The sequence below is a fragment of the Mustela nivalis genome (assembly GCF_964662115.1).
Source record: "Mustela nivalis genome assembly, chromosome: 6".
Classification (NCBI taxonomy): domain Eukaryota; kingdom Metazoa; phylum Chordata; class Mammalia; order Carnivora; family Mustelidae; genus Mustela; species Mustela nivalis.
In genome coordinates, this window is record NC_139025.1 from 114,556,954 (window position 1) to 114,574,944 (window position 17,991).

Genomic DNA, 17,991 nt, shown 5'->3' on the forward strand with positions numbered 1-17,991 from the left:
GAGCTCAGCGCAGATTCTACCAGTAGCTCCAGACCCGCAAGTCTGGGTGGCCCGGGCCTGGGTCTTCACCTCCTGCCCCTCCCAGCAGATAGCTCGGGTCCTCTCCAGGTTCTCGTCCTTCTCTAAAGCCTCCCGACTCAGAGCTCCAGGGTAGGTTTCAGCTTCTCCCCACAGCACCGACGGGACAGGAGTTAGGGAACACGGGACATTTTAAACAGGATAGTCGGGAAGTTGGACAGCCCGGGAGGCGGAATGCTTTTGCGCTGGGTCCTGAGGAGGGACTGATGGCCAGAAAAAGCTGAGTGGCACGATGAGACAATATGCTGGGCCTTCAGAATGAGGCCAAAGCCCTATTCCTGGAGCCCACCCGACCTTCAAGGACCAGTGCTTCCTCCCACCAGGTAGGGCTTGATTCTTGAGGGGTCCGGAGAAGTAAGGTGCAAGCCAGATTCTGTTCCCTTCCTAAACCTCTCTGAACCACTTGGCCGTTTTGTCATGGAAGGGGGGAGGGTACTGGCAGACAGTGGGGCACAAAGGGAGCCCAGAGAGAAATATTCTGAGCAGAAGCTGGTGTTCTCCTACAGTGCCCTTACTAGGGACATCTGCTGAAGATCTAACCCACCAGAGCAGAAGAGAGGGGACTTGTCTCTGCCTCTCCTCTTTGGTCCAAATAAGCCAGTAAAATGTCCCAGCTGCGGCTCACAGACCCAGCTACCGCCTCCTCAGGGTGCTGAAGGGGTACGTATCTCTACGACAGTCATCTCCTCCTGTTTTCCCAACACCTCTGTACCCCACAGAGGACAGGAGGGCAGGTGGCCTGCGTCACCACACAGAAGTGACCACCAGGAGGTGCAAGGTTCTTGCTGTTTTTGCTCTACTCAGGTGGTGGGTTTCACCCCTCACCCCACTCCGCCCCCATCAGAAAAGAGAGGAACCGGGTGCTTCAGCTGTTGTTTATTGACACACAGGTAGGCTCTATAGCAACGGGCCTGGAGGCGGCTGCAGTAGTGGGGAAAATGGAGGGTGGAGTGTGCCTGCAGCGACAGCTGAGTGTAGGAACAGACGTGCACAACGCACAAGGGGGTTGTGGGGGAGACGGAGGGGGGTGGAGAAGCAAGTAAGGGCCCGAGCCAGTCTCCTGAAACTGGAACCACTGCCCTATGCTGCTACTCTTGCTGGTGGTCTCTTGACCCCAGGCCAGGATTGGGAGTTCTCTGAGCATGTTTTCTACAGGAACAGAATGGAGTACGCAGAGGAGGAGAAGCAGGAGCTGTTGCCCTCCAGGTTAAACTCCAGGGCTTCCAGTCCTGCACCCTTCCTTCATCCCTTGCTTGGGTGAGGTCACACGATGTGCAACCCAGCTCTGGGTCACCTCACCTGAACAGGGTCCTAAAAAACAGTCATGTTTTACAGGGGCATTCAGCTTCCCTGGCATCCCAGCCCACCAGCGCCACGTGACAGCCCCCAAGTGAGCACTACAAGCATTGCTGGCCTAATGGATGGGGTGGGGGAAGGGGATGGGACAGGGGCTGGAGGAAGGGCTCTGGGGCCCATCACGGTACAGGCACGACACGCATGGTGTTGGTGAAGCCGGAGCCGGGGCGCCACCCAGTCAGCACAATGACCACATCGCCCTTCTTGAAGAAGCCTCGGGCCTTGCCTGAAGGAAGAGAAGAAAGGTTGGTGAGTGAAAGCCAACCTAGGCAGGTATGCACCTAGTGACTCCTCCAACGTGGGAGATGCAAGCAGGACTGCGGACCATTACTTCCTTCCACCACAAGGTGGCGAGAGCCTCCCAGCCCAGGCAAAGCAGATGAGGGAGGCCGAGATATTTCCTTATCAATGGAATGGCAGAGTTGCCAGGGACCTTTGGACATCATTCATTTTACACTCTAGAGGGTGGAGTGCTTCCTCTCACATCCACTGTCACCTCCTTTTATCAGGGACAAAGGCCATGAGTACATAATCTGTGTGTATGACACCCCACAGTGTAGAAGCCGTGGCTTTTTTTTTTTTTTTAAACCCTCAGTAATGAGCAAATGCCTAAGAACAGACACCCATGACTACCCAGGATCCTTTTTGTTTGGGGCCCCCCAGACTGGAAGAGAGAGATAAGAGGAAGTTGGTGGCTCAGCCCAGAACTTCAGGGAATGGGAAGGAGGATTCAGAGAAGACTCCCAGGGAAGAGAGTGAGGATTCTTGTGCAGCCTAAGGTCTGCCTGTTCCCCTTTTTGGAGGACTCTAGGACTCAAGCACCCTCCCCACACCCCTCCAGGGTCTAGCTCTTGCTCCCAGCCACGCACCAACATTCATGGCCAAGTTCACCCGAAGGTCCACGTCCTCAGCCCAGGCCTCCTGCACTGGGTCCTTACACACCACAGGGAAGATGCCACGGTACAGGTGGGCCTGGCGAGCAGTCTGGTGATTCCGGGTCACAGCAATGATGGGGGCACGGGGGCGGTATCTAGCCACCTGGTGAGCAGACCTGAAATGGGATGATGGACGCGCAGAAGAGACCATTAAACGGTGTTCCAGAGCCACCCGGGATGCCCCACAGGGCCTTCAGCACCAGCTCACCCTCTAATCCAACTCACTCTGCCAGCATGAGACCCTGGCCATTTTAGCACATGCTTCCACGGCCAGGGAAGCCTGTCATCCTCTACCTTCCAAGGAATAGAATATGACCCTTCTTCCTATGCTATGCTACACACCTGCCTTCCTCTCCTTCATACAGCCCAGGGCCCCAGGATCATACCAACCCAGCATGGACAGTCTCACCCATTCACCCGACATGGCCTGCAGTTGGCAGAACCCCCTCCTCTGAACTTTTCCACTCTGGCAGATACAGCCCTGCCCAACCTCACCAGCACCCACTCCTCTTGCTGCCAGCAACAGCTACAAGCCAAGCAGCATGTGAATAGCACCTGATTCCTGACATCTGCGAGGAACAGGGTGGAGTCCACCAGTCCCCCCTGGGAATGTACAACATAAACCTTCTCTCCTGCTGTGCCCTCTCCCCTGCCCACACAGCCGCCTTGGCCCTGAAGCAGTCTCAGCAACTGGGCTCGAGAGCCAAACCTGAGGATTTCTGAGCAAGGCTTCAAAATCTGGGTATTACCCAGGAGGCAAGACCGGGAGATGAGAAGGTTAGTGTGGAAGGCTCTCTGCCTGTGAAGGCTCCTCTGGAGGGTAGGGGGCCCCTTGGAGCCCCAGTGCCAGATGCTTCCTTGCACACAGACACTACCCTTGTGGTTGTAGATGTGTCTTGGGAGTTGGGGAGACTTGCTTGCAGGATCCCCTGGGCCTCAGAAGGCAAGCTCTAAGGACACTCAACAGGTGTCAGGGAAACTTAAGCCATGGCAGAGCAGAGACTGCCCCTCTAAAGGCCTGGCCCCATACAAGGCTTTCAGAGGGAAGCAACTGCTGAAGTCGGGACTTGTGAAAGTGAAATCCCAGAAGACTGGAGCTAAAAATAGCCGATCAGCAAAGGCTGGACCTTTCCACAAAGGTCAGCCCTGATGGCGGGAGCTATTTATCCCGAGCCCTCTGCTGAGGGAATGTGCATAGACCTCGTGCCCTAGTTCTACAGGCTGCCCCACCTGCCGCTCCTTGGTGCACAGCAACCCTGGAGCATGGAGGCAGCCAGTCTGACCCCCTCCACCCTTCCCTTCCAGGAGTCCCTCGTGGCCCTGGGGGCAGGGATGAGGAGCACACTCCCAGACGGGGGCAGTGACAGAGGCTAATAACTCCGTGACCAGACGAGGAAGAGATCCCAGGTCCAAGGCCAAGCACAGGCCTCAGCTTGGTGGCACGGCACCAGAGTGCCAGCGAGACAATGTGGTGACCTTTCCTGGTCCTGAACCCACTTGCCTTTGGGGCCCAAAGACAGACAGGGACAGATGCACCAACCAAACAGCAAGTTGGGGAACATCATGAATTTTCTGAACAGAACTTTTAAAGAACACATGGTAGCTGGAAGGAACAAAACTGGCCACCTTTTACTTTTTTAAAAGATTGGCTTGTAAGTGATCAAATAAGCATTGTAGTGGGTCTATCTGTATGTAGTTCTGTAACTAAGTCTCTGGTTTATCTCGAGGCTGTAAACTCGCTTTGGATACAAATGCTCCAACACCACCAGGGAGTGCTGCCTGGAGTCCTTTGGGCCCAGGTGGCAGGCCAAGGGGTCTTACCTGGGCTCAGGGCCCTCCGAGCCCCGTTCAATGCACTGCTCTCAGGACGCCCATGGAAGGTGCCCCGGAGCAGGGCATCCCCTGGGAGCCACTGCCACCTCCTACCTGCCGGACTTGGTGAGGACGATTATGGCCCCACTGCAGCACTTGAAGGAGGCCTCCACGGCGCCCACGGCGGCGGCTTCTGTGGGGTCGCTGGTAATGGGCGCCAAGCGGCGGAGTTCCTCAAATAATTGCAAGTGGTAGATGGCGGCCTCTGCCTCACGGGCAATCTAGGGGAGCAATATCCGTCCAGAGGGACAAGAGGGGGACAGAGCTTTGTCAGAGCTGCGTCACAAGGGAGAGGGAGGGGAAGAGTCGCACAGACAGCTGGAGAGGGACATGGCCCTGCATGTGAGGGCCAAGAGGCCAACCAGTGGAGGGGCTGAACTGAGCAAGATCAAGGCTCACAGGAACGAGTCCCTCACCAGCAGCCTGTGCCATCCACTGCACCTACCGAGCTGAGGGCCCTTTTGGTCCTGCCCTGCCCTGACCTCCCTGGCTGGCTTCCTGCAGAGAAGAGGACCGGAGCCCAGGCCCCAGAGGCAGGGCCCTAGCTGTCTTCTAGATCAGCTGGAGCAAGAAGCTGGTAGTCCTGCGGAGTTACCTGCCCTTGTGGCCCTACCTGCCAGACTCCGTCAGAACTATCAAAGCTGCTGCTAAACACTTATAAGAAGCCTCCACGCTGCCCATGGCCATGGCTTCCATGAGGTCTGTGGAGTGGCTCGAGCCTCGCACAAGTTCTTCAAACAGCTTGCGGTGGAACATGGCTGCCTCAGCCTCACGAGCTATCTGTAAGGTTTAGAGGGGGGAGGAGAGGCAAGAAGAGGGAAGGAGGAGGGAGAAAACGAGAGACAACACACGGAAAGACAGAATGGGGAATTAATCAGAGGAAGGTGAACTTGGGTTAATTGGCTAAATCTGTCCTTCATGCAGATGCAAAGAGGCAGCATGATGGAAGCCCCAGGCTCAGGGATGGGTGGAGAATTACCAGCATCGACTGATTGCTGCTGCCCTCCCACAGAGGGAAAACTGGTTCTTCCCTTTGGGAAGGGGTTTTTGATTGGGGGCAGGGGCACAGGGAGACCACATGGCGGCAAGCTCTAGCACTCGGCACAGAAGCGTGCCCAGGCTGGGCCCACGCCACTCCCTGGCAGGACCTGACCATGCTGCCTCATGACACAGCTCACAGGAAGGAACAGGCCCTCCCTCCTCACATGGCTGTCTGGTTACCGCAGGGCTGGGCGCCTGGCTTCCAGGCACGGGGCTGCTGCGAGCCCTTCCAGTGGCCGGCCGTGGGATCACGCTGAGTAGCGCCGCAAAGCTGGGGTCAGCTGGAGCCAAAGCCACGCAGCTTCACCGTGGTCCAAGCACAAAGGTGGGGAAAATGGCAGATTGGTGAGGGGCACGCGGGACAGCCATGTGAAGGGACAGATGCCTGTGGAAGCACACAGGTGAGCGCAACAGGACACTGGATCAAAATTTAAGGATTATCACAGTCATGAGAAAGCCATTCAGTTATTCACAGACCACCTGCTCAGAGAGCATCAAGGATTGAAAAGACAATGTAAGCTTCAGAGGACTATAAGGCAATCACCAGCATCTTAGAGAATGAGGGGTGTGGGGAGAATCAGAACATCTCATTAACTTGACAGTAGAAGCAAGTACGTGGCAGGATTTACTAGGTTAAAGGTTTTCTTCCTCTAAGAAGGGACGGCATGCAGTCCAAAGGACAGGAGACATGAACAGGAAACAGAACCATACCTGAGATTACTAGCCCTTAGTTATGGGTGGTTAATGGCCTCAGATACAAGAGAAAGCAGTGGATGGTTAAGAGAAGCTCTCAGCCAGTGTTAACTGGGGGTGTGGAAAGGAGAGGCCTGCACCACTTAGCCCAGAGCCCATCACTTATCTTCTGAGCAGGGCCATCCAAGCCCTTGGTTCTCTCTAAGGTGTCTGTTCAGAGGAAAGACTGGGATACGGAAGAACAACAGAAGCTCAGAGGCCAGAGCAGGATTCTTATTCTCTGAGCCCAGTACAGGCCCCTGCTGGAGACCCGACCTCATTTCCAGCTGGACAAAGCCCTCTGTTCCTGAAGAATACTGGCTCTGAAGCCAGCAGATCTGGGTTCAAACTGAGGCTGTATCATCACATAATCCTCCTCTGTAAATTGGGGTGACATCTATCACTCAGGGAATACGGAGATTACATCAATCTATAACCTAGTAACCGGACACACAAAGTGAAGGAGGAAGGGGTATTTATATCTGGGGGACTGCAGGAGAGGGGCACCACACAAAGGGCATGGGGATCCTTTGCTGATGGGAAAGGAATAGGAAGGTCAAAGAAAAACCACTTCAGGATCCGAGGCGAGTTTGCTGAGCTCATGTTATAAGCACTGACATTGGACCATTTTAAGAAAGTGAATTTGTAGCATGGTCTCCCAGGCCTCAGGAGGCCTGGTAACTGAACCCTAGGTTAACACTTCACTGCATCTACAGCAGGACCAGACAGGGCTGGGGAGCTGAGAAGGAGCCAGGCAGTGGGACGTGGCCAAGCTGAAGCGCCTTGAGAGCTAGCTGCCTGGTGGGGGAAGAAGGGCCACCTCCAGCACCCTTCTGGATGCTCTCACACCAGGACCAGCAGGCTCGGTCTCTTTCCACCTGTATCGACTTATGGACTTGCTGTCAGTCGCCAAACCCCACCTTCCAGCCTGAGGCGAGTGCAGCAGCTCAGCAAAGCGGGCCCGGCTGCTGATGCCATGCATGCAAGGCCAGCTCTGTCACCTGCACGCCAGCTCAGTGCACCCAACAGCCTCCACTACAGGCCCGGGGCCCCCGGCGGAGGCACCTCATGTGGGACAGGTGGGGACCCAAATGGAAGCCAGACAGGTGGGCTGGGAGGAGCCCAGGGCTTTTCCCAGAACAGGACAGAAGCACCTGGGTCCTCTGGGCTGTCCAGAGAAAGGGGCAGATTCACAGCCTTGACACTGGAAGTGAACTGTCTGAAGACAGATGGAATAGGACACCTCCAAAACAGGAGGGAACAGGAGAGGGTGTGTGGGCAGGGAAGGCAGAAGGAAAAAAAAAACCAAGACACCCCTCTCCCCCAGCACACACCTCCTCACTCCTGTTGTGACTCAGAGGATCACAAAAGGTTGTGGGCACAGAAGCCTAAAGGGTGTGGCTCCGTAGGGGAGCTCGCCTCCGCCCTGGCCCGGCCCGCCCGGACAACTCACCAGGTGCTGCATGCGCACGGCCTCAAGCGGGTAGTCCCCTTTGGCGGTCTCTCCGGACAGCATGATGCAGTCAGCTCCATCCAAGACTGCATTGGCCACATCACTGCCCTCAGCCCGGGTGGGACGGGGCTTCTTGATCATACTCTCCAGCATCTGGGAGGACACAGAGCACAGTGAGATGCGGCCGGGGCGGCCTTCAGAGAGGAAGGACTACACACTGACTCCCTGGTGTGTGTGTGTTTGAAGGGAGGGGGGGTCCTGGGAAGAGACCAGGCAGCACCACCCCATGCCCCCCCAAGCGTGTGAGCATGAAGAGAGGCACATGCCTGCGTCGCACAGATGACGGGCTTTCCGGCTCGGTTGCACCGCCCGATCATCATCTTCTGAGCAAGGAAGACCTTCTCTGCAGGAATCTCAATGCCTAGATCACCACGAGCCACCATGATGCCATCGCTGGCTTCCAGAATCTCATCAAACCTGCCAGAGGGGGTAGGAAGGGAGAGAGGCTCTATGGAACAAGGCCACAAGAACAGTGAGGCTCAGGAGGTTCTCCTACATTCTCGGACTCAGCAGCCCTTCACCGGGAAAGCTGTCCGTGACCTCACCCTGGGTGTGCAGAGGTGACAGAGTGTCCCAGCTATCTTTGTCTCCCAAGGCAGGCTAACAGTTCCACTTGCTGACCGTCTTTAGCACTAGTATGGGAACATCACCGAAGGGGCCAGGGAGAGGACAAGGTTTCTTCCAAAGCGCCATGGGTTTGTTTCCTTTCCACCTGCATCTCCTGAGGCCCCTCTAAGGGCATCTCTCTACCACCGGCACTCCAGCCAGCACTTCCCAGGCAGAAAGAAGAACACAAGGCCAGCTGACTACTCCTGATACAAAGGTCCGTGGCCATCCAGCCAAGGATACTTGAGGGCTGCTCCTTGAGACAGCCTCCTCCCACCTGCTGAAGGCAAAAGGATGTGTGGCTTTGCCTGGCCTGCAGCCAAGGTCAGCTAGCATAACCCACGGTTTATCAGGACGGCAAAGAGGACTCCGTGTTGCCTGGTACAAAGGACATCTACACAGAGCTAAGCACGGCAAGGTCAACGGTGGGCAGGGCCAGTCCTCTCACCCTCCCCAAGTACACACCTAATCCACACAAGCAGATCTAGGGTTTTAGCTGTGCTGACTTATATTCCTAGTAGGGAGCCCAAGAGGAACAGATGTCACCAAGCTGGCGTACTCACTTGCTCTACCTAGGGATACTGGGGAGGTAGTGACATGGAGCTGGGCCCAGGCACACTGGAGGAGGCATGCGCTTTCCTCCAGGAAGATGATGTGCCAGAGCCAGCCCAGGCATCAGGCCAGCTGCTTCCTTCATGAAGACAAGGACACCAGGAGCTTCCACAGATCTCCCAGGTGAGGGACCAAAAAAGAGCCCCTTCTTAAGAGCCTGCCATCGGGGAAAATGGTGGCAGAAGTGGAGGATGAGGGGAAAGGTCCCTTTATTCTAGCAAAGCAGTGCTTCTGATCAGAGGGACAGCATAATGGCCTCTAACCCTGTAAGCACAGACCCAGTCCCCCTCCAACACTGGTCCCCGAGTCTATGGGAAGATAATACACCTTTTTTCCCCCTTCATACCAATGGCTTGGGGCCCCTGGCTGGCTAAGTCAGAAGAACGTGCAACTCTTGATCTCAGCGTTGCGGGTTCGAGCCCCACATCGGGTGTAGAGATTATTTAAATAAACTTTAAAACACAAATAAAACCAAGTAAATAAATAAATACGAATACCAATAGCCATCTGCTCCCCTTCTTCAGGTGTTTGGATTGAGCAGGTCTGGCCTCAGCTAGAGAGTCTGTATTCAGATGGGCAGGTCGCCAGGTCTAGGACCTGGGAATTCATGGGATATGGTCTGCTTTTTACAAAGTGAGGCTGGGGCTGAGGGAGGCAGAGAACAGAGAGGGGCACTCACCTCCGAACTCCCTCGTGATTCTCAATTTTGCTGATTATCTTGATGTTCTTCCCTTTCTCTCCCAGGACCTTCCTGACTTCATGGACGTCAGATGCCTTGCGGATGAAAGATGCAAACACCATATCTACATCCTGCTCTACCCCAAATTTCAGATCCTGGATGTCCTTTTCCGACACAGCAGGCAGGTCCACAGCGGCCCCAGGGAGGTTCACACCCTTCTTGCTCCCCAAGGAGCCACCGTTCTCCACCTCCGTCACCAGGAAGTCAGGACCTGCACGTAATTGGGGATGGGGGGGTATGTTCAGAATTCAGATCCCAACTCACTACCTGTATAATCTCGGCCAAGTCGACTAACCCGTCTGTGCCTGTTTCCCCACCTGTCAAACTGGGATAATAACTGCTCAGGAGGATTGTTTTAAAGTTTAAATGAGTTACCACGTAAAATGCTTAGCATAGTACCTGACTCTTAAATATTAGCTGTCATTCCCAGGGAGGAAAGCAGAAAAGCAGAAACAGTGAGGATGGGTAAAAATTTCAGATGCTCTCCGAGCGGGCAATAAAGTTGGACTGAAGTGTGTTTTAAAGCACAAGGAATAATAAAAGGAATTCCTGAGAACAAACAGAGCGGACCTTGCTGTCAGCCAAACTTCCCACCGTCCTTGGGTCAGGGGACGTTTAAAGATGGTTCCAGAGCATGACGTGCCACCTCCTGTACCTACCTTTCTGCTTCACCTGCAGAGAGATAAGCCCGTCGTCCACGTAGATCTTGCTGCCCACTTCTACCACCTTGCAGATGTTCTTGTAGTCCAGCCACAGAATGTTCTCGTCGCACTTTTCCATGTAGGCATTGTCCAGGGTGATCTTGAGCGTGGCCCCTTTCTTCAGCTCCACCTCCGCAGTGCCGCTCTACAGACCAGAGAGTAAGCTGTGAGCCCACAGAAAAGCTCTTCCCCCCCGGGGAACCATGCTCATCACATCTCCACCAGAAGTGACAAGAAAGCTTCTGGCTCTGGGAATCCCTGATCGTGTTCTTGATCTTACCTCAAGGAAGCCACCCAAGGAAAACCTACAATGTTTTAGTCCCACTATGTAAACAAAGGGGGGGGGTGAAGGACAGAGACTTAGAAGCAGGTTTTTAGAGTAAAAAGTGCGTCTCTCTCTGTGTTAAGCCAAATACGCCAAATCAGCCTTTTTGACAGTGACGACCAGGACTCTCCCATCTAGGATCTGAACTCCGAGGAGCGCCTGAGCTGGGCAGACTGCAGAGGCTGGCTCTCTGGAGCCCGCGCCCTCCTGCGCCCTCCCTCTTGCTGCTCCCCACGATACTCACGCCCTTGATGAGCCCTGTTCGGATCTCGGGTCCCTTGGTGTCCAGAGCTATGGCAACCGGCCGGTAGAGAATGGGGTCGGAAGCAAAGCTTTCCGTGGCTGCACGCACATTCTTGATGGTCTCTGCGTGGTACTAGGGGGAAAGAAGGAAGCTGGAATGGGTGGTCCCACACGAGGACCCAGCGCTAGAGCTGAGGCGGATCACTCAGGAAAAGCCTGTGACGTTCTAGACCACCTTCCACATCTCGCATCAGGCTCAGCCATTCCCCCTCTACCTGCTCCTGTCGGTCTCCTAGGCTTCCACCCCCTTCTTCCACAGCACTCACTCACTCAAGGGCCAATCTTAGAAACTTCAGAATGCTGCCACCAAAACCCACTTACAGGGATGGCATCAACACCATCAACACGGTTCAACATGAAAGCAGCTTGTCCTCCTTATGTTCCCTGGGACCCATTACACTCCCTCGGCAAATACAGTGGACTACTGGAGTACAGACCTTGCCCCTGGGTGTGGGTCACACTGGTCTGGCAATCAGGGTCAGACTCTGATAGATTTGGCAATTCTGAGCTTTTCCTCTATTGATCCCAACAACAATTCAAACTCCAGAGTTATTTACTTAAGCTCACAATGGCCCAAGCTAAACAAGCCACTGCTAAGGTCCCGCAGACCTGGTTTTCACAATCACTTTCTGGAGTGGCCCAGGAAGACTAAGGATGGCTTCTCTCCAAACCAACAGTCCTGACCTCCATCTTTTTCCTAAGCCATTGCCCTTTTCTCAGTTGCCACTATGATCTGACTAAAAATGGGACTCAAAGCCAAGACGTTAAGAGTTCTTTGGGGAGGGGCGCCTGGGTGGCTCAGTGGGTTAAGCCGCTGCCTTCGGCTCAGGTCATGATCTCAGGATCCTGGGATCGAGTCCCACATCGGGCTCTCTGCTCAGCAGGGAGCCTGCTTCCTCCTCTCTCTCTGCCTGCCTCTCTGCCTACTTGTGATCTCTCTCTGTCGAATAAATAAATAAAGTCTTTAAAAAAAAAAAAAAAAAAAAAAAAAAAAGAGTTCTTTGGGGAACCAACAGGACGCTGCTGATCAGAGGCACGGAGGTCAGCACCTGTGAGCCTTGTCCTTCAGCTGGTCCAGGAGACCAGCACCTGCGAGGCAGCTAGAGGGGAGCTGGAACCAGAGTCCGAGCTCCAAGGACGGCTTGTTTTCGGGGGGCAGAGGTCCGTACTCTGAGTTACAAATATTTCTTTCTGTTGCTGGCTCACAGTAAGAACAGCACAGAATAAAACATGGAGGTAATTTTTTTATTGAAGGAATGGGTGTTTCATGTTGTCAAATGCCCTTTCCTCAGAGCTGATGGAAGTCCTTAGAACAGATGTGAGCCCTTAATGTCACCATCATCTCCTACTGGCCACTCAGTTTCATCCCAGTATGGACTTCGTGTTCTTGAGTAAAATTTACGTGGGAATAGGGCAGGAAAGTTCTTTCAGTAGATGGCTGGATGTGGGCTGCTGAATTTTACCTTTGCTGTCTGCTTCTCTCTAAGCGAGACAGAGCATGCATGCTAACCTGCCTGCTTAGGCTACTGTCCTGGTCTCATCTTACTCTCAGGGTGTGTTGGCTTCAAAGAACATACTTGAAAGACTTCTATACACGTGGCTCTGAAACGGCATGACAGAGGATGTAACCGCTTCTCCAAGGGGAGACAGAAGTATGCCATCCAAGTCCTCAAGGCCGGTGGTCTGAGCAGAGCTAGAGCCTACAGTCACCTTTTCAATTTCTTCAAGCTGTTAATCTATTTATACTTTCCACTTCTTGGACATTACCTTTTCTTGGAAGATAGTCAATTTTATCTCAACCTCTAGAAGTTAAAGTGTAAGTCTTTTTATGACTTTTAAACACTCTTCAAATGTATGGGAAATACTCCCTTTCCCCCTCTCTTTTTATTTTGTGCCTCCTCATTCTTGACCAGGCTTTCCTGGAAGTTTCTGTTTTACAGGGGTTTTTAGTTTGTCAAATTTATTTTCTACTTCATCAAGTTATGCTTTTCCTTCATGCCTTTTAGATTATTTGGTCCCTAGTGTTTTATATATTTGGTCCCTAAGTATTGATTTCATTTACTTTCATTAAGACTTTTGCCTTCTGCTAAGTACATTTAAGTCTGTTAAGTTTTCTTTTTTCCTTTTTCTCTTTTTGGGGCGTGGGGCGGGACAGAGAGAATCCTAAGCAGACTCCACACTCAGCAGGACCCTGAGATCATGACCAGAGCCAGAATCAAGAGCCAGATGCTTAACCGACTGAGCTGCCAGGATGCCCATGCCCCTCTAAGTTTTCCTGATTACTGTTAGACTTAAAATTTCCATACAAAAAAAAAGTTAAAAGAAAAATATATGCCTGAGAAGATGAGGGAGTCTCTGTAATTTTCATTTTATGGAACTTGAGGGGTTTTGGTGACCTAATAAACTGTCTAATCATAAGCATGTGTTTTTGTTCTTGGAGGCCATAAAGCCATCTACTGTACATGTATCGATGAGAATATTAGGTCTTACACTACTCAAATCCTCTATCCTGGCATCTTGGGTACATCTCTGGAAGGTGTACTGGTGCTACAGTCTCCCACTATGGCGTGGTTCCGCTGGATGCAACCAAGTGGTAAGGAAATCCATCAGTCAACACCGTCCTTGTGGAAAGTTCTAAATCTAGGTTGTCTCAAAGTCAGTATCTCTGGGACCACATGTTCAGAAGAACACTTCGTGCGCACCTGAACTGGCAGACGGGGCTAGGGACACCATGGCGGGCAAAGCCGGCAGGATATCAGATGCAGACATACATGTCCCTCTGACAGCGTCAGGCAGAGAAAGTAACTTCAATGCTGTTTAGAAGGTATTTAAAAATTGTCAAGAGCTGGGAAAACCTGGTGCAGCCACTAGTCCGAGGAGCCTATGAAGAGCCCCGACATGAGGTCAAACTGTTTATGTTACATGATGCAGTATGAGAATTATTTCAGATGAGTTTCCAAAGCCCTGACCCCAGAGACTACTGTATCCTGGTCAAAAACTTCACACCTGCAACAAGGGCCTGGGTGTGTGTGTGTGTGTGTGTGTGGTGTGTGTGTTTTAAACCCCAATTCGATTCTGGGAATAAGAACTGAAGCAGAGATTATTATCTCCAAATGCCTCCTGTAGTCTAAAAACACCCAAATCAATACACTCTATGTTAATAAAAAAATATATAGAATAAATAAAGACTAAAAAGGGAAAATAAACACACCCAAATCCCTGGCCCAGCCCCCCCCCTCCGGCAAGTGCAGCAGACACCCCATGGCCTTGCTGTTTCGGAGCTGTGGCGGTGTTAATTTACTGGATTGGCTGGAAGAGGCCATCAAGCCTAGTTAAAGGTCAACTTCTTAAAATCTATTTCTGCTGCTTCTGCTGCACATAGGAGACCCTGGCACGGTACAGCAGCAGGGATCAATGGTGAACCAATCCCCACTGGTATCTTTAGCTCTTTCTTTGGGCTAACCTAACACTTGCAAAAATTCCTGGTAACTCCTGACAAGGACCCCGATTTTGGAAAATTACAGAATGTCAGCACAGACGTGTCTTAAGGTGCCTGAAGCACTAGCTGAGCACAGCTCCTCTAAACTTGGTCAGGCCCTCATGACATTTGGAGGCCGGACGTCTGCCAGGCCATAGGCTGTTTATGAAACACCAGGTTAGGGAACCCACGAGTCTCACATTTCCAGAAGGAGAAATTCACTTCTTGGACTGTACTTTCTGAGGCTTTATTTTTAGTCTAAACTGAACACCGGTTTCCAAATGCCACAGGGCAACCCCTCACCACTTGTCTTTACAAGGTAGCATTTTCTTTATTCTGAATAGGAAGTATCAGAAGTTAAGAGAGGGGAAAGTCATGCTCATTCATTTCTTCTGTATCAATGCCAGTATGGAATCCTATGGCTTATGATGCAGCCCAGTGGGTTTTAAAAGGAACTGTCCCTCAGGGAACCTCCATTTCTCCCTCAATATGAGTCTGGAAACAGGAGTGGGGACAGAGCATGTCCCAGGAGTTGCCACCTGGTCCCTGGACAAGTCCTCCGCCCACAGGGCAAGTCAGGTCCTACACAGCCTCAGCAGACACACTCCTCCCGGGCTGCCCGAGAAGCCTGCTGACTTCCTTTCAATGCACCTGGAAACCCTGGGAAGAGAAAGGCCAGCCACACAGCACTGAGCAAACAGGGTATTCTGTGCTGGAGTGTCGGTGCGGAGACTCACCACTGAACTCGCAGTGGTAGAAACCCCTCTCCTGGACCTGCTCAGTTTCTTGGGTCTAAACTAGGCCAGAAATCTGTCTTCAGGGTGACCTTTTGGTTCACCTCTGCAACAGGAACTGTTACAGAGACCCAGAGGTAGGTGGTGTCAAACACTGTGACCCTGGTCCCTAATAGCTTACATGGCGCTCTCCAGAAGACCCTTCCACTCTTTTCTAAGTTTCTTTATTTTCCCACCAATCTCTATACCCAATGTGGGCCTGAACCCCCACCCGAGATCGAGAGTTGCATGCTGCGCTGCCTGAGCCAGCCAGTGTCGCAACCCTGGCACTTTTGTCACCACAGGTGTGTGGGAAAACCATGGCCAAAACCCAAAGAGGTTGTCTCCGTGTAAGGAGACTTGGCCAGGTAGGATGGCAGGAGATGGGGGAAGGACAGCAGGGACAGGCCAGTGAAGAATATCTCTGCACTGGCTCTACACCCCAGATGCTTTCTTGCCTGATTCTCTGTGCCTAATGAACAGAGCACTGGCACCCAATTTCCTGCACGCTGCCCCAGGGGCCAAACCGTCTAGCTGAGGCTCACCTCATGGGTTCCATGAGAAAAGTTCAGACGAGCCACATTCATTCCAGACTTAATCATCTCCTTCAGCATCTCCACCGATCGGGAAGCTGGGCCTAGTGAGAAAAAAATTTTAAAGGCAAAGTGTTAATTATTCAAAGGAGAAATAACACTTTTAAGTTTGAAGAGCCCTTGATAGTCTTTTCCCCTGAATTTTCCTCCTACAAATCGCTTAAGGTTCTTTCAAAAGCAGATAAAGGTTGTTACTGTGTCTTGTTCACTGTCTTGATTTAAGGGGACACTTCTATTCCAATCAAATCCTACAGGCTCCTATCTAACAAGGAAAGCCTAAATGAGACTCCGCCAACCCTCTCTACTCTCCCCCGAAAGCCTAGCCAGTTTTCCCACCACAGAATCTTGGTTGCACGGAGCATGTCGAAAAGATCTTCCCTAGATATCTGAGATGCTCCTAGAAGATGTGCTAAGGAAGACACCATCAAAATTCTGCCTTTAGCAGCAAAGAGAGAGCATGCAAATTCCTTACCTCAACTTCCCAGGACCCTAGTCCCCACAAGACTCTGTGCAGCATCTCGCTCAGCACCCAGGTTTACCATGTGTGTCTCTTCCGGAAAGAAAAGATCACAGCCCTATGAAGCCCTTGTTTTGGGGGGCACAACCGCTCACCGATGGTACAGATGATGCCAGTGTTCCGGGCCGTGATGGGTGGTGAATCGATGTCCAGACGGCACATGTGTTCCAAGAACGTGTCAGCCATGGCCGCGTGCAGCTGCTGGGTCTGGATGAAGGCAGTGCCGACGTCACTGTGAGGCTTCGACATGGCTGCTGAGGTCCTGGATCCAGGGGAGCTGAAGAGGGACAGTGATCAGTCTTAGAAGCCAGGTGGTTAATACATCCCTTGGCGCAGGAGGCTGTTTCCTGCTTACACATTAACTCAATAAGCACACTTGTGCACAAGCCACAGGGAGCCCCGCCACGCTCCGGCCGTGTGGGCACTCCTCAAGTCAGGCTGAGGGTTCACACGACCTCGAGCAAGCAGAGCGGACCTCAAAGAACAAATTAAAACCTCGTACCCAATGCAGTACTTCCCAAGTATCCACTGTAAGCAGACCTCCCTTACGATGGGCTACTACCCACCTTGACAGTTTTCCTGTTAATCCTAATAACATTTCACAGTCACTACCTCCAAATCACAGGCACTGCCTCCAAAGAAAGTTGTAACCAATCTTTCAGTGAAATAACCAGTAATATAAAAACAGACTCCTTTTTTAGTATCTTGGCAAATACAGATTTTTGTATGAGAAGCTATCCCAAAGCTATAAATGTCTGTTATAGGGCAGGGCATCCACATTGGTTTTTAACAATTCCCACCCAAACTCAGAAGTTACCTTCCTGGTTGCAAAGGTAACACCATCCAGGCAGTCCTCTGAGCTCTGGAAGACGAGATTTTCACTAACCCGGAACACTATCTACATTCATTCCTCAACTCAGTGTGGTAGGGGAGCAGGTTCCAGGTCCCTGACAGACAGTAAAAACCAGTCCTTGGACAGGAAGCAAAGATGATCCAAAACCCTGTGTGCACAATCTTTTGCCCCAGGAGTCTGTACCTAAAAATGACAATTACCTTTGGTCCACAGGACTTCAGGACCTGCAAAGCAATTTGCATAAACCAGAGATACCCCCACTGGCACTGGTCTGGTTCTGAAAACATTACTGCTACTTTCACAGGATGGTTATAGCATGAGGAAATTAAGACGGCTTGCCAAATCCTCTTCCCAACTGATTTTCTATTTTCTGATACACCATCCGAATTCCCCTTCAGCCCAGTACACTGTAAAGACTATCTGTTTCAGGTAATTAACCAAGCCAGGTCACAATCCTGACAGCTGGTCCCGACCTTTGACTTCTTCATTACTGACTAACAACTAAACTCACTCAGCCAGTTAGTAAGCTGATTACAAAGACCTAAAGAAGCTTCCAGGCAATGACTGAAGAACCATCAGGTAAGGATGTTGAGTGTGAAACTCCTCATCACAAGGCTGTTCCTTCCTCCAGCTCTCCTCCGACCAAGGGCTACTCCTCACACCCTTGAGCCTGAAGGCTTCAGCCCAGCCTCCAGAACAAGCCCCTCCTCAGCCCTGTCCCAGCTCCTCCTAAACCTCAGGGCTCTAAATCAAGGCACCCCACATATATCACTTTTACTCTTTCTCCTCCTGTCCTTGACTTTGTGGCCTCTTGGGGTAGCTCAGATACAGCAAGCATCTCAACCCGTCTCTGCTACCTTCAAGAATTCTGATTAAAAGCCCAAGAAACTCTGTGACCAGCTGTGAGCAAACCTTCTGTCAGCTACTGAAAACAGATGACTACGAGTCCTGAGCTACAAAAGCT

The 17,991-nt window shown here is 52.0% G+C and overlaps 2 protein-coding genes and 1 long non-coding RNA gene across 8 annotated transcripts in view; 1 reads left to right on the top strand and 2 right to left on the bottom strand.

Annotated features, from left to right (window-relative positions):
• LOC309867228 lies at positions 1-4,034 on the top strand. 3 transcript variants are annotated; one of them, XR_014313047.1, is made up of 4 exons: positions 1-150; positions 585-738; positions 883-1,683; positions 2,735-4,034. It is a non-coding gene; the product is annotated as an uncharacterized lncRNA (long non-coding RNA). The 3 variants fall into 3 exon arrangements; XR_014313048.1 differs by having other exon boundaries at positions 6-401; XR_014313049.1 differs by lacking the exons at positions 1-150; positions 585-738 and adding an exon at positions 387-401.
• PKM (pyruvate kinase M1/2) overlaps positions 940-17,991 on the bottom strand; it is a 26,877-nt gene continuing 9,825 nt past the window's right edge. For 2 of the 4 annotated variants that reach the window (XM_082735775.1, XM_082735773.1), the window contains exons 2-11: positions 16,270-16,451; positions 15,610-15,701; positions 10,755-10,886; positions 10,144-10,330; positions 9,425-9,695; positions 7,794-7,944; positions 7,468-7,620; positions 4,296-4,462; positions 2,304-2,485; positions 940-1,660 (exon numbers count right to left, since the gene is read on the bottom strand). In XM_082735775.1, the coding sequence (XP_082591901.1) occupies positions 1,554-1,660; positions 2,304-2,485; positions 4,296-4,462; positions 7,468-7,620; positions 7,794-7,944; positions 9,425-9,695; positions 10,144-10,330; positions 10,755-10,886; positions 15,610-15,701; positions 16,270-16,423 (1,596 nt within the window). In that variant the 5' untranslated portion in view covers positions 16,424-16,451 and the 3' untranslated portion in view covers positions 940-1,553. Of the gene's footprint in view, positions 1,661-2,303; positions 2,486-4,295; positions 5,022-7,467; positions 7,621-7,793; positions 7,945-9,424; positions 9,696-10,143; positions 10,331-10,754; positions 10,887-15,609; positions 15,702-16,269; positions 16,452-17,991 lie in introns of all 4 variants that reach the window. The other 2 variants (XR_014313046.1, XM_082735774.1) reach the window with 2 other exon arrangements.
• LOC309868110 (uncharacterized protein) overlaps positions 16,421-17,991 on the bottom strand; it is a gene marked incomplete at its 5' end in the record, with an annotated part of 11,611 nt that continues 10,040 nt past the window's right edge. Inside the window, one exon of the mRNA XM_082737575.1 lies at positions 16,421-17,121. The remainder of the gene's footprint in view (positions 17,122-17,991) is intronic.